This window comes from Lontra canadensis, unplaced genomic scaffold (assembly GCF_010015895.1).
Source record: "Lontra canadensis isolate GAN:19392208 unplaced genomic scaffold, GSC_riverotter_1.0 scaffold85, whole genome shotgun sequence".
Taxonomy (NCBI): Eukaryota; Metazoa; Chordata; class Mammalia; order Carnivora; family Mustelidae; genus Lontra; species Lontra canadensis.
Genome location: NW_022631079.1, coordinates 4,739,280 through 4,755,534, shown reverse-complemented (window position 1 = coordinate 4,755,534; position 16,255 = coordinate 4,739,280). Strand labels below are relative to the sequence as shown.

At 39.1% G+C, this 16,255-nt stretch overlaps 1 protein-coding gene across 1 annotated transcript in view; it reads right to left on the bottom strand.

Annotated features, from left to right (window-relative positions):
• Positions 1–7,674: 7,674 nt before the first annotated feature.
• The window catches only part of LOC116882573 (zinc finger protein 33B-like), a 28,112-nt gene continuing 19,531 nt past the window's right edge, over positions 7,675–16,255 (bottom strand). Inside the window, 2 exon segments of the mRNA XM_032883065.1 lie at positions 7,675–8,003; positions 8,005–10,073. Of these exon segments, the coding sequence (XP_032738956.1) occupies positions 7,821–8,003; positions 8,005–10,073 (2,252 nt within the window). The 3' untranslated portion in view covers positions 7,675–7,820.

Here is a 16,255-nt window from a genome sequence, read left to right as displayed (position 1 = left end):
CACAGTCTAGTCTACAGACAGCTGGATTGTCTTTATCTTCCACCCGATGTCTTGCTGATTCATTATACTGGCGATATAATGCTGGTTGAACCTACTGTGCTAGGGACGTAGCAAATACTCAAGACACATTGGTAAGACCCCTGTCTGCTTCAGGGTGGGATCTAATCCCACAGAAAGGCAGGGGAATGCCACCATGGTAAAATTTCTAAGGGTCCAGTGTTGTAGGGGATGCCAAGGTATTCCTTCTAAGGTAAAGAATGAGTTGCTCCTCCTACCCATAGGAAAGAGGTACAACCATTATCGCACCACCTTGGATTTTGAAGACAGTATACACCACATTTGGGCCTGCTACTCCAAGCCATTTACTAAGTGAACAGAGAAGCTACCAATTTTGAGTAGGGTCCAGAACAGGAGACTGTTCTGCAACAGATCCGAGCTGCCAAGCACACTGCTGTGCCATTTGGGCTGTATTAACCAGCAGATCTAACATTGCTTGAAGTATTGATAGTGGAGGGGCCTGCTTAGAGTTTTTGGCAGGCAACTATATGTGAACCACAGCGCATACCCTTAGGATTCTTTAAGCAAAGCCATGCATCCTCTGTAAACAACTATTCTTTTGAGAAACAGCTTTTGGCATGCCTGATGGGCCACAGTGTTAAGACTGAACACTTAACCCCAGGCTACCAAGTTACCATGTATCCTGAACTGCCCATCAAGAACTGGGTGTTGTATGATCCACCAAGCCATACAACTGAGTACTCAAGCAGCCCTTCATCATTTAATGAAACAGCATATACAAGATAAGTCTCCAGCAGGTTCTGAAAACTCAAGTATGCCCATGACCTCTACTAACGCCTATATTCTACCCTCTTACTGTCCTCAGTTCACAGCTATAGTCTCATGAGAAGCTTATGACCAGCAGACTGAGAAAGAAAAAGCTCAGGCTCTATGTACCGAGTGCCCAGTATATGACCAACAACTGATGCTCCAGTGGTGTATACGGCAGGGCCGAAGAAGGTAGTTTCTCATGCCAGAAGCTCATAGGCAATTAATGGCCATGATGGATGGTCTACAAACTCCAGGAGGCATGAGAGGAGATTGCTAAGGTCTCTAGAGGGAAGGAAGGGCATTGACAGGAGTGCCTGTCGCTTTCAGTCTGGATTGATTCTAGAGTCTATTTTTGGAGAAGGTCCTATACAAGTTGAGTCAATTTGAAAGTAACAGCATTAGTAAATTAAGTGAACCTTGTAAGTGGAGAACAAGTTGCTTGCAGAACCCAAAAAGGACTAAACGATGTATTTGCATTAACATTCTGTGTGCTAAGAACACACAACAGAAAGAATCATCAATAGCTATCTCTTGACAGTGCCAGGGATGGAGCAGCCCTTGGTTTACCAATACTGAGCCAGATCTTTGCAAATATGTATGGGGAAATAAATTATCCACTTTTGTGATTCTTTTGTATGTGTATGTCGCCAATGAATGTGTGAAATAGCTCCTCAGAAGAGGATGTCATCAGTATAATGTCATACCTATGCTCCTGAAGAAATGTGGATGCAATTAAGATACTGCCTGCAAAGACTATGTGCAGAGGCAGAGGTGCTGAGATACCCCACTGGTAGCCTGGGAAAGGTGTACTGTGCCCCAAATTGTGGCTGAGGCTGTTGAAGAGGGCACTGAATATAGTAGCCAAATCTGTGAGAACAAAATATGTAGTGGTGGCTATTGGGATAGAAGGAGTAATTTCAGTAAAGTGGTGTTGGGTCCTAAACAGATGGGCCATAGCACCAAGGTTACGGTAATCCACTGTGAAGTGCCATCAGCATTTCCAGGTTTAAGAAGAGACTATACTGGACTATTAAATGGAGAAGCAGTAGTGATAATCACTTCTTCTCTAAACAGGACTTTACAATGGTTTCAACTGTGGTGTACAGTACATGAGGGGTCCCATTTTGTCAACCGATTGTTTAAGTGCTGAAGTTTATATTCACTGGATCAGAACCTACCATGGGATGGTGCTTTAAGTCAAAGGGTGCCATACCATGGAGAACTTTGGCTACAGTTCTGTTGGTTAAGGTAAAATGAACCTATTTATCCTGAATGTCTCAGATTGTTCAGGTTATTAAAATATCAGAGACCAAGTGGCTTATAAACAACAGAAATTTATTTCTCACAGTTCCGCAGGCTGGCAAGTCCAAGATCAAGGTGCCTTGTAGTATCAGGGTCTGGTGAGGGCCTGCTTCCTGGTTCACAGACGGCAGTCTTTCTGTGCTGTCCTCACACAGGCAAAAAGCCATGGGAGTTCTCTGGAGTCTTATTAGGGCACTACTCCCATTCATGAGGGCTCCGTCCTCATAACCAAACTTTATCCAGATGCCATCACACTGGGGTTTAGATTTCAACAAGTGAATTTTAAGGAAACACCAATATTTAGTCTATGGAACTTTTATTTTATATTCAGTAAAATCTAAGATTTTAAGGAGTAACATGATTAAATTGAGTGGAATGCCCATATAGCTGTAATCTGAGCCCTGTTTTAAGGCCATGGAAATTTGCCAATGGTGCATTTCAGCAGATATTTAAATCAATTCAGAAACTAAATAGTAGAGGTACAAAAGCCAATCATGCCCTTTTGTCTTTGTTGTATAAATTATTTAAGTATGTTCCCCCAATTGGGTCAATTCCATCATTTTGTGGTCTTCTCTTCCTGTATCCAAGTCCCTGCCCCTTCCTCATTCTTTCTTTCTTTTTTTTTTTTTTAAGATTTATTTATTTGACAGAGAGAGATCACAAGTAGGCAGAGAGGCAGGCGAAGGGCAGGGGAAGAAGGCCCCCTGCTGAGCAGAGAGCCTGACGTGGGGCTCAATCCCAGGATCCTGGGATCATGACCTGAGCCAGAAGCAGAGGCTTTGACCCACTGAGCCACCCAGGTGCCCCCTCATTCTTTCTTGCTGTGTCTTTCCTTTTTGTTGTCATTAGATAGACCTCAGGGGTTTTTTCTTTACTCTGATCAAATTTACAAATTTCCTTCCCCAGAGATCTTCCAGTCAGGATCTTCAAGGCCATGGGCCTGCTCCATGGTAATAGTTGCTTCTTACAGATTAAAGATCCTGGGCTTAAGTCGCATTCGAATAATCCCCTTTGCTGAGGCACAGAGTGGGTGTTTTCCCCTCTAAACAAGAGGATGAGAATTTCTTTCCAACACAGGCACAGGGGGAAGACTGGAGCAGCAGGACTCGGTGGTTGGCTGATCATCTTCTGTATGGTTGTCTCTTTTTTTCTACCATGCCCATCATCTTCTCTCTCTCCTTTCTCTCTGTACAAATTCCCTCAGAATATTTTGGATTTCTAGCCATGTAAAGTCGCAGGTTTCTGTTTTCGTCACCTGTAGCATGGACCTGGGTGGTCAGAAAGGAAAGCACCAGCGCCCAGCAGTTGGCCTCTTTGGCAGTTGTCACTTCCTCCAGGGAATGCCAGTCAATCTCCCGGGGGTCAGGGTTCACAAACAGTAAGGTCATTTGTCTATAGCCCAGGTCAAAGCCATTAAGCTCCATAATTCCAAGGTTAGACCCTTGGAGTAGTGATAAAACTGCAGTGCTGAGCAGACCTCAGGTTCACTGGCTAAAGGTTTTGCATCAGAAGAGCATTTGAGCTACTTTCTCTGGCGATTTGGAAGGGACCTCTTTTCTTATCACCATCTGAGCCACAGGATACCATAAATGTGCATCTCAACACCATCGGGCATCAGATGTGTGCACAATGGCAGCAGGGAAGGAATAGCAGAGGAAAGAGGGAAGGCTCCTGCCCTTACCTGAGCAACAGCGCGTTAGACAACTGGAATGACATGCTTATCCTCCCGGAGCTGGTTGTCTTACCTTTCCAAAATTTCACAAAGGACAGCTGCAGGCCCATCCCAGCGGTACATAATAACAAACCATGCTATGCATGGGTACCCTGAGCAGTCAGGGATGGTCACCAGACTATGCAGTAACCACAGAGTTCTAGCCAGATCTTTGGTAGGTGGGGTGCAAATGCAGTTAGGGAACAGTGTTGTCACTGCCTTTACAGGAAGGAGCTTCACAGCCACATTGAGCCCAAAGGGAAGTCACCTGGGGTATGGCCAATTAACAATTCTCTCTTAGGGACAAAAGCTTTTTAGGGTGGGAAGACACAGTGACATCCCAAAAAGGTAGCAGTACAGTGGTCAAAAGGCAGGACTGGCAACAACTGGCAGCTCTGTCCCAAGGGGCCTTTGTCATATCACAGAACCAGTCAGTCAGTCAAGAACAATTAGTTAATGATAACTAAATGAACTACATCTTAGATGGTGACCTTCATCTTGGATGGACCATCCTGTTCATTATGATAAGTGTATTAACTGCCTACTGTTCACTCGGTTGGTGGTGGGATTCCATCTTGGTTTCAGATGTAAAAGAGTCCATTATACGAGGACTTGATTTCAGGCCACAGTTACTATAATTTAGAATATTCCAAAGACTATAAAAATATCTCAAATGTTCATTAATGTTGATTATATTTTCAGTGCAGAAACCTATGACAAACAAAAACCGTAATACAGAAACAAGATGTTATGAAGAGAGGTAAGACATTTATGATACTTCCAAAAAAGATAATAAGGCTTTCAAGAGCAGGAAAGCTATAACTGAAAATAGGTTTAGTGGCTGTCAATATGCGATTTCTGAGAATGCATTCCTGCCTCCCACCATGGGAAAACTGGTACTGAATAATGTGAGTTCTTAATTTTTTAAGTATAGAAGAAAACAGCTTCACAGATTCATCTACACTGCTATATCCAGGCAGGGTTGTTTAATACACTTTATTTTTAAGAATAGTTTTAGAGTTACAAAAAAATTGAGCAGAAAGTACAGAGTTCCTATATACCCCCTTTACTTCTACCCACTGCTACAGTCCCATTATTCGAATTTTGCATTAGGGTGGTACATTTGTTACAACTGATGAGCCAATATTGATACACTATTACTAACTAAGTCCACAGTTTACCTCAGGGTTTACCCTTTGTGTTTTACACTTTATGGGCAATGACAAATAAATTACATGTATCTACTATTATAATACCCTACAAAATTGTTTCACTGTCTTAAAAATCCTCTACAACCCACCTATTCAACCTTCCCTGCCTTGCCCCAAACCCCTGGCTATCACTCATCTTTTTACTGTCTCCATATGCTTCTGCTGTTAGCAGAATGCACTACAGATGGAAACCAAAGTGTAAAGCCTTCTCAGATTGGCTCTTTTCATTTAGCAACATGAATGTCTTCTGTTCCTGTGAGCTCATTTCTTTTTACCACTCACTCAATCACTGTACCTTGTAACCTTGTTATAATTGCTTACCAGTGTCAAGGTATTCTATTGTTGACTCCTTGGAATTTTATACCTACAGAATCATGTCATGTGTGAATATAGACAGTTTTATTATCTCTTCCTTCCAAATCCAAGTTTATTTTGTCATACTGTGTTAGCAAAGACTTACAGAAGGAGGCTGAAAAAGAGTGGTCAAAGGGGCCTCCTTCCTCCTTATCTTACCAGGAAAGCATCTATTCTCACCATTAAGTATGATGTTACCTATGGGGCTGTTGCAGACGTGTTTTACCGAGTTAAAGAAATTCCCTGTATTCCTAGTATGCTGAGATTTCTTATTGTGAATACGGGTTAAGACTTTGTGAAATGCTTTTCTGCACCTATTGGTATGATCATACGGTAATTTCTTCTTTTTCCTGTTGATGTGATGGGTTACATGAACTGATTATCAAATGTTGAACCAGGACTGCATACCTGGAATAAACCCCACTTGGTCATGGTGTGAAAATATATACTGTTGGATTCAATTTGCTAACGACTTGTTGAGGATTTCTGCATCTATGTTCCAAGACATAGAGTTCTGTCTGCAGTTTCCTTTTCTTGTAATGTCTGCCTTGTTTTGCTACTACAGCAATGCTGGCCTCACAGAAAGAGTTAAGAAGTAGTTCTGCTTTTACTTTTTGGAAGAGATTGTAGAGAAATGGTATCACTTCTTCCTGAAGTGTTTGGTAGAATTCACTAATGAACACATTTGGGCCTGACACTCTTTGATTTAGAAGATCAAGTATTAACTCAATTTCTTTAACAGCTATATGCCTAGTTAGATCTTTCTGTGAGTTTTGGCAGATTGTGTCTTTCAAGGAACTGGTCTATTTCATTTCATCTAGGTTGTGAAATTTGTGGACAGAGAGCAGTCCATAGTATTATTATCCTTTTTAATGTCCATGGAATCAGTTGTTATGGCTTTCCTTCATTCTCTTGTCAGCACCTTGTATCTTCTCTTTTTCTTAGTTAATTTAGCAAAGATGTTTATCAGTTTCACTGACCTTTTCAAATAACTAACTTTTGGTTCTACTGATTTCTGCTCGAAGTATTATTTCTTTTGTTTTGTTTATGCTGGATTTAATCAGCTCCTTTTCCTAGTTTCCTAAGATGTAAGCTTATACTCTTTGTGCAAGTTAAGATTATTCGTTTCTGTAACCTGGTTTGTGTAATCTGACTGATGGTGTAATTTATTATACCACCTTTATACCCTGTCAGTCAATAAATGCCCCACTCCAGCCCCACCCACTCCAGTCTCAATCCACCTTCTCACAGAGCCAAAAATCTCCAAGGGCTACACTGGCCTCTGTCTTAGAGGGCAGTTACTTGCAGAGGGTTTGTATAAAATTTGGGCTGAGGACTAGAGGACTCACATATGTACACTCAAGGCACCTCCTGGTTTGACATGAACCATGGGTGAATGGGGAAAATGAGACTAGGGACCAGATATCCCTCTGCACTGAATACATTCTATTTGCCACTTTGCTATTTTGATTTATACATTCTAAATGGTTACATGTGAGCTCTGTGGGCCTCCTTTTACAAACTGCTCAGCCCTTACACACATGGGCGATGTGCCTGATATGGTAACAACTGCCAAATTAGGGGTGTCTGTTCTGTGTTCACAACTAGATTAGGTTGCATGATGCATATGAAGCACATATAGTTTATATAAGGTACCGTATGTGGATACGCAAATCCTGCACACTTGAGGGACGCTTCACATAAGGATTTAAGGCTGTGGCCCTAATTACTCAGTTTATTTCTGCTTTTAAAAAGCTTCATATTCACATGATTGCCAGAATGAGGGCTGCAGTACGATTAACACAAGGGAACTTCTCATGATGAAATCGTGATTCCCTTGTAATTCTAATGCAACAGAAACTCCAGATTTCTTTTCGATTTTGTAAGCTGTGTTGATGGTTACTCAAACTATTAAGTGATAAAATTTCACAGAACTGCATGTAAAAACTGAAGTGCGAATAAAGACTGTATGTGACTTAGTACTGTGGTACCATCAACTCCCTGTGCTTGACAATATACCGTGGTTGTGGAAGACGGCAACAGAGGAAGCTTGCTGGAGGGCACGTGAGAATTCTATGTACGACTGCAACTTCTTGTAAGTCTATTTTTTCATTTTACTTTTTTTTTGTTTTTAAAGCTTTACATGGCACAATATACTTCTATAAATTACAATTTCTTATGTTTCCCAAAGATAAATACGGCATCAAAACCCAAAACTCAACTTCTAATGTTGTATTACTTCTAAAAATAATCTTCAAGCTATATACCTCAAATTGAAAGGTTTCTCTTTAATATAAATTCTGACATAACCTAGTTTGTATTTTTGCTAAAAAAGTAAACAAAGATACTTTTACAAAATAAAAAAATCTGTAATGTTTTATACCAGTATTTGCTTGGTGACATTCAATGGAATGTCACTTAACAAGACTGTCCTGCGTTTGTTGCAGTCTACTTTGGAGTAAAATAAGGCCAGTTTGTGTGGAAGAAGGTTCCTGAACATTCAGGATGTCAACAGAGCTTCTGCCAGCGTGAATTCTTGTATAATAGCTGCTGAAGTGCAGCTCGACACTCCTAACATCCACTTCAATTGTAAGATTTTTCTCCTGTGTGTGTTCTCTGATGTACAATGAGGTTTGACTTCTGAGAGAAGGTTTTTCCACATGTGTTACATTCATAGGGCTTCTCCCCTGTGTGTGATCTCTGATGTTTAGCAAGGTCTGACTTGCGGTAAAAAATTTTCCCACATTCATTACACTGACAAGATTTCTCTCCTGTGTGAGCCCTGTGATGTACTGTGAGGGATGATTTGTGGCTGAAGGTTTTCCCACATTCGTTACATTCATAGGGTTTCTCCCCTGTGTGTTTTCTGTGATGTAAAATAAGTCCTGACTTCACACAGAAAGATTTCCCACATTCATTACATTTATAGGGCTTTTCCTCTGTATGAGTTCTCTGGTGGACAATTAAGGCGGACTTATGACAGAAAGCCTTTCCACATTCATTACACTCATAAGGTTTCTCACCTATGTGAATTCTCTGGTGCTGCGTGAGCTGAGACTTCTGACAGAAGGTTTTCCCACATTCGTTACATTCATAGGGTTTCTCCCCTGTGTGTGTTCTATTATGTTTAGTTAGGTATGATTTATTATAGAAGATTTTCCCACATTCATGACATTCAAAGGGCTTCTCCCCTGTATGTGTCCTATAATGTTGAGAGAGGGTAGACTTATGGCTGAAGAATTTCCCACATTCAGGACATGCAAAAGGCTTCTCCCCTGTGTGAGTTCTCTGATGTACTGTGAGGTCAGACTTCAAGCAGAAGGTTTTCCCACATTCAAAACATTCATAAGGTTTCAACCCTGTATGAATTATCTGGTGTCGGGTGAGAACTGACTTGTGGTAGAATGTTTTCCCACATGCATTACATTCGTAGGGTTTATCCCCTATGTGAGTTCTCTGATGTTGTGTAAGATGTGACTTCTGACAGAAAGATTTCCCACAGTCAGGACATTCAAAGGGTTTTTCACCTGTATGAGTTCTCTGATGCACTGTAAGGTGTGAATTCATACAGAAGGATTTCCCGCATTCATAGCATTCATAGGGTTTCAGCCCTGTGTGTGTTCTCTGGTGTTTAGTGAGGTCTGACTTCTGATAAAAAGTTTTCCCACATGCATTACACTGATAGGGTTTCTCACCTGTATGTGTTCTCTGGTGTAACGTGAGGGCTGACTTGTGGCTGAAGGCTTTCCCACATTCACTGCACACATAGGGTTTCTCTCCTGTGTGTGACCTCTGATGTTTAGTGAGGTTTGACTTCTCCCAAAAAGTTTTTCCACATTCATTACACTGAAAGCGTTTCTCTCCTGTGTGTATCCTCTGATGTCGAGTGAGGTGGGATTTCTCCCAAAACGCTTTCCCACATTCATTACATTCAAAGTGTTTTTCTCCTTTATGAGTTTTCTGAAGTTGTGAAAGGCATAAATTCCTCCTGAAATTATTCCCACTTTGATTACATTCATAGTGTTTCATATGTGCCCCATGATGTTTCAAAAGGGTAGACTTTACACATAAGGATTTTCCACAACCACTAAATCCACAGTGATTTTCCTCTGAGGAATTTATCCGATGGAATAAGAAGGAGTTATCAAAGAAGGTTCTCCCATATTCATTACATTCACAGTCATTCCCTTCTGCAATCTCTCTCTTGTATGTACTAAATATTGCCTTTTCAAGGAAGGTTTCTTGATAAATGTTATAATCAAAATTTTGCTCTAACGTTTGAATCTTCTCAGGACGAATAGGGTCCTCATCATGACTCAACATTTTCCCATTTTTAAAAAATTCACTTTTCTCTCTAGTATGAGTTTTCTCATGTTTAATACTGAGTAGCAATTTTCCACAGGCATTAAATTCATCAGTCTTTTTTCCTAAATAGTTTTTCCTATCGATAAACAATTCTGAAATACAGCTGAAATTCACTCCACATGAGTCCCACTGACAGAGGGTTCTTCTGGAAGGAAAAGACTTTGTGTCCAAGTTAAGTGGTTTTTCTACTACATTACCTTGTTCTTTAGTTAGTGTTTTATTATTGATGAATGCAACTTCCCACACATGTCTAGGCTGGTTTTTGCGGCTTCTTTCTTTCTTGTGATCCATTTTCCAGATTTCTAAAAATAAGAAAAATTAACCTTACATAGAAATATTAACACATTTTTTATGGAATGCAATATATATACAAATGCCCTATGTTATAGCTGATTTGGATTTCTTGTTTAGTCTCCAGAGAAGAAAATAATTTTAAGCACATATTTTTTTCTATTCTTGAGTTTGATATGAAAAAACAGAAATGAAAACAAGAAACAAAAGCCTGGCACAGAAAAAAAAAGCCTGGCACAGTGCAAAAAGGGAGCAGAAACTGGCTATTACAACATGTACATCTGCATTCCAATGTCTGAAAAATAACAGCACCTGTTAAAATCTGAATGTGTCCATCTCCCCTCTAAAAAAATGTATGGATCAATATAAGGAGAGCAAATAAAATTACCTACAACAACCCACGACTTTAGCATAACTAGGAGATACAAAGTACTACTAAATTCAAATCACCACTAAGGAAAGAAACATTTATACAGAAGAAACTGATAATGAGCCCACATCCATTGGAAGAGTCAGCTACATACTGTAGCAACCACACATAAAGAAGAAACAGGGAACTCAGAGATGATTAAATGTAATTAGAATCATTCCCAGAAAGGGGAAGTCCCACTACAAGTGGGGGAATACTGAGATGACATCTCAGTTCTGATACATGACAATTCAGACCACTGGGAACTCCAAGAGTATATGGGAACTAAGGACACAACGCTTAGTGATCTAGGTGAGGAATAATATTGTAAAAAGGACAATGTGACCTTAGAATAGACTTAAATTACAAGGAGCCAGATATGAACTGAATTGTCCCTCTCCCAAACATATGCTGCAGCCCTAATTTCCAATGTGACTGTATCTGGAGACAGTGCCTTTAAGGAGGCAATTAAGGTTGAATTAGGTCATCAGGGTATAGGGCTACTCTGATAGGAATGGCATCCTTATTAGAAGCAGAAGAGACCCCAACTTCTTTGCTCCCACCATGTGCACAGAAAAAAAGCGATGTGAGGCTAGCAAGAAGGTGCTGTCTGCAAGCTGAAGAGATAGGGCTCACCAGAAACCAACACTGCTGGCACCTTCACCTTGGCTTTACAGACTCCAGAAGTGTGAGAAAACAAATTTCTGTTATTTAAGTCACCCAATCTGTGGTGTTTTGTTGTAGTAGTCCAGGCAGACTGACAGAGAGCCCAAAGAGAAAAGAGACTTCACTGGAATTTTAATAAATAGCATTGAAAAAGGCATGATGACAGAGCAAAAAAAATGACAATAAAACTAAAGAAAGAAGAAATGGATCACAAAGGCGGCCCCAGCTAAAGAAGGTAGTCTGCAAAATAAATAAAAATTTTAAAATAAAATTATATGCATATATGTAGGATTATAGTCTTGAGAGGAAAAACCCTAGAAAAGAGAAAATTAAACCCAAAAGCAATAAGAGAAGTAAGAAATAAACCCAAAAGCAGTAAAAGAAGTAAGGAATAAAGATCATATGGAAAATAATGAAATCAATGAAATACTATACACATACTTCATTTCCAATATAAAAATTTCCTATATGTTGATTTCCCACAAATTCTGTTTTCGTGAACATTCAGCTCAAAATAGTTTCTAATTTACCCTTCAAATTCCTCTCTGAACCATCAAGTTATGTAAAAGTGTGCCATTAAGTTTGTAACTATTTAGGAATTTTACAGCTCTTTCTGTTATTGATTTTTAATTTGGCTAGATTTAACTCTACTCTGGTAAGAAAAAATATTTTATATGACTTGACTCCTTTTAAATTAATTGAGATTTGTTTTAGATCTTAGAATGTGATCTACCTTGGTTTACATTCATGTGTTCCTGAAAAGAATGTGTATTCCACTGGTTTATTTGTGTGTAGGGGTGGGGGATATTTTATAAATGTCAATTAAGTCAATTTGGTTACTCAGTGTTCTTCTATTTATTAGGAGAGGGATGTTGAAACAGACTGTAACTGTGCGTCTTTTTCTCATTCAAGTTCCATCAGGTTTTCCTTTCTAACACTTTGAAAAACTTATCTGTCATCCTAGTAACACTGGGTACCCCCAAGGCAGAGCCCTCTGACAAGAGGCATTAGAGACGTACACTGTGGAAGGAAAGGACTTCAATAATCCAATCCAGTCATTAAATAAATAAATGAGCAAGGAAAAATAACAACAGACCCTTTCAGAGAAAGAAGGAATCAGTATAAGGTGAGGTACAAAATATCTAAAATACCCCTTTTGTCCAAAAAAAAAAAAAGAAAGAAAAAAGAAAGAAAGAAAGAAAAGATATTTGTCTTGTGATTCACAAGACAACGAGGAAAATTTCACATATATGGGGGAAAGAGCAGGCAACTAACTGCCCTTGAAAGAGTCCAGATATCGGAATTAGCACTTCTCAAAGCAGCTTTTACAAACACGCCCAAAAGGCAACCATGTTCAAGGAAGTAAAGGAAGGTAAAGATGGCACCCTCATCACATAGAGAATATCAACAAACTGAAAAGAATGAAACAAAAATTCTCAATTTGAAAATTATAATATCTGCACTGTAAATTTGTTAGGCTCGTTGATTCAAGCTTATAGAAGACGAATTAGTAAACTTGAAGATACATCAACAGATATCATTTACACAAAAGAAATAAGAATGAATAAAACCGAAGAAAGCCTCAAACAAATGAAAGATAGTGCTATCTGAACCAACATATTCATAATGGGAATATCAAAAGAAGAGAAGGAAGAGCAAGAGGAGAAAAATCATTCAACAAAATGATGGCAAAATCCTGCAAATTTAAGAGAAAAATAATACGCAAATTCAAGAAGATAAACTCCATGTGAGATAAACAGAGATCCATGCCAAGATGCATCATAGTAAAAATATTAAAAAAGGATCACAAAAAGAAAACTTAAGTATCAAGAGAAATACAACTCATTACATATAGGGAACTCCAGTGAGACTGATACCTGACATTTCTGTATGTTATTTTTAAATTTTCCTCTGGGCTGTCTTTCATTCATGCTTTACTTATATGTGTCTTGTTTAATTCTGAAGTGTTTAGGTATTTTTCTATTGCCTTTTTAAAAAAGATTTTATTTATTTATTTGACAGATAGAGATCACAGGTAGGCAGAGAGAGAGAGGAAGGGAAGCAGGCTCCCCGCTGAACAGAGAGCCTGACTCCAAGCTCGATCCCAGGAACCTGGGATCACGCCCTGAGCCCAAGGCAGAGGCTTTAACCTACTGAGCCACCCGGGTGCCCTCTACTGCCTTTCTATTACTGATTCGCAGTTTGATTTCCTTGTGCTAAGAGAACATAGCACAATTTTGGTTCTGCTAAATTTACTAAGGTTTGTTTATGGCCTAGGATATGTTGTATCTTACTGAATGCTCCACAGGCACTTGAAAAGAATGTATATCCTGCTGCTTTTAGGTACTATTTACAAATGTTCATTCAATCCCACTGGTTGATGGTACCATTCAGTTCTTCTACATCTGCCATTAATTTATATCTGCTGTCCGAAAGTTCTACCAATTGCTGAGAGTAAGGTGCTGAATTCCCCAAATATAATTGAAAATTTGTTTATTTCTCTTTTCAGCTCAATCAGTTTTGATTTGTGTACTAGGAGGTTCTTTCTGTTGTTTGGTGGGGTCACATTTTGGATCACAGTCTTTTTTGTTGGAATACTGCTTTTTCTCCAATAATTTCCTTTGCTCTCAAGACTATCTGATATTAATGGAGTCAGTCTTGTTTTGTTTTCATTAATGTTTGCATAGTGTATCTTTTTCTTTCTCATTTTTTAAAAAGATTTTATTTATTTATTTGACAGAGAGAGAGAGACAGTGAGAGAGGGAACACAAGCAGGGGGAGTAAGAGAGGGAGAAGCAAGCTTCCCACCAAGAAAGGAGCCTGATGCAGGGCTGGATCCCAGGATCCTGGGATTATGACCTGAGCTGAAGGCAGACGCTTAATGACTGAGCCACCCAGGTACCCCAGTGTATCTTTTTCTATTTCCCATCAACCTCACTATGTTGTATTTGAAATGAATTTCTTTGTAGATAACATATTTCTGCCTTTTGTTTTTTGTTTTATCCAGTCTGCCAGTCTACACCTGCATTGGTGTGTTTTTTCATTTTTTTTAAAGATTTTATTTATTTATTTGAGAGAGAGACAGTGAGAGAGAGAGCACGAGAGAGGAGAAGGTCAGAGGGAGAAGCAGACTCCCCATGGAGCTGGGAACTCAATGTGGGACTCCATCCCGGTATTCCAGGATCACGACCTGAGCCAAAGGCAGTCGCTTAACCAACTGAGCCACTCAGGTGCCCTGAATTGGTGTGTTTAGATCATTTACATTTACAGTAGACATTGCTATGTCAACATTTAAGTCTGCTGTTTTATTTTTCTATTGTTTTCTCAGTTTCTCATTCATCTGTTCCTAATTTATTTTCTTACTGGTTACTTGAACATCTTTTTAAAGATTCCATCTTCAGGGGCGCCTGGGTGGCTCAATGGGTTAACCTCTGCCTTCAGCTCAGGTCATGATCCCAGGGTCCTGGGATGGAGCCCCGCATCGGGCTCTCTGCTCAGCAGGGAGCCTGCTTCCCTTCCTATCCCTCTGCCTGTCTCTCTGCCTACTTGTGATCTTTGTCTTTCAAATAAATAAATAAAATCTTAAAAAGAAAAAGATTCCATCTTCATTTACTTACAGTATTTCTAAGTTTACCACCTTGTATAGTTTTTTTAGTGGTTGTTCTAGGTATTCCAAGTCCATTTCTAGGTAAAATGTATATACACAATTTATTACAGTCTTCCTGGATCAACATTTTACCACTTCAAGGAAATATAACACTTTAATTCCAATTAAATTCCTGTATTCTATCTTGTAAATACATCATATCCTCCACACGCAGAGCATCAAATCATGATATTCTAAATTTTGCTTCGACAATCAAATATGATTTCAGAAACTCCTTCGATGGAAACTCCAATTATATTTACCCTTATTTTTTGCCACTTTCAATGTTCTTTCTTTTTTGAAGTTCCAAGTTTTCTTGTGTTATTTCCTTTCTATTTAAAGAACTTCCTCTAGCCATTTTTAAAAGGTAAGTTTGCTAACAACATTTTCTCTTTTTTTTCCTTTGTAGGATACCTTCGGTTATCCTTCTTTCATGAATGTATTTTCACAAGCCACAGTTCTTTTTGTTTGAAAGTTCTTTTCTTTCAGTACTTGGGAAAAAAAAATATTATTGCCTTCCAGCCTCCATGGTTTCAGATTACAAATTCACTATTATTTCCAAAGGAAATGAGTTGTTTCTCTCTAGTCTCAAAATTTTTTCTCTTTTGGTTTCAGAAATTTAATCATGACATGCCACTGGTATGAATATCTTTTTTGCCAAATTTGGAAAATTTTCATCATTATTCCTTTAAATACTTCAAGTGCCATCATCTCTTCCCTTTTTAGTTCTTTTTTTTCTTTTTAAAGATTTTATTTATTTATTTGAGACAGAGACAGAACATAAGCAGGGGGAGAGGGGCAGAGGGAAAAGAAGGGTAAGAAGCAGACTCCCCACTTAACAGGGAGCCCAAAGCAAGGCTTGATCTCAGGACCCTGGGATCATGACTTGAGCCAAAGGCAGACACTTAACCAACTGAGCCACCCACGTGCCCCAATACAAATGTTAGTTCTTCAGTTATTCCAAATACAGAGAAAATCCAGCCTCTTCTCATTATTTCCACTCCTCTCCAATTTTGACTAAATGACCATAATCACCCTTCAGGAAAACTAAGTGTGTCCTCTAGTGAACTCTCTTAAGTGCTTATGTTCTTTCCAATATTTTCTCTACAGAGGTGAGAAAGATCTTATAAACATAAATCAGACATTGTTTGTTTACCAAAGTACACTAGTAAGAATAAAATTAAAAACTTCAGTAAGACTTATGATATTCATCTTTTGGACCACAGCTGCCTGACATCATTTCTTGCCCCACTTCCCATCAAACATTCCCCTTGGCCATTGTGACTATTTTTGCTGTTTCCCAAGAAACACCAAACACATTCCCCCTCATTGGCTTAGTAGCTGCTATTACCCCTGCTGTGAAGAGGAGGGATCCTCACAGCTCACACAATCATCACATTCAAATTCTGCTTTTTTTTTTTTTTAAGATTTTATTTATTTATTTGACAGAGAGAGAGAGAGATCACAAGTAG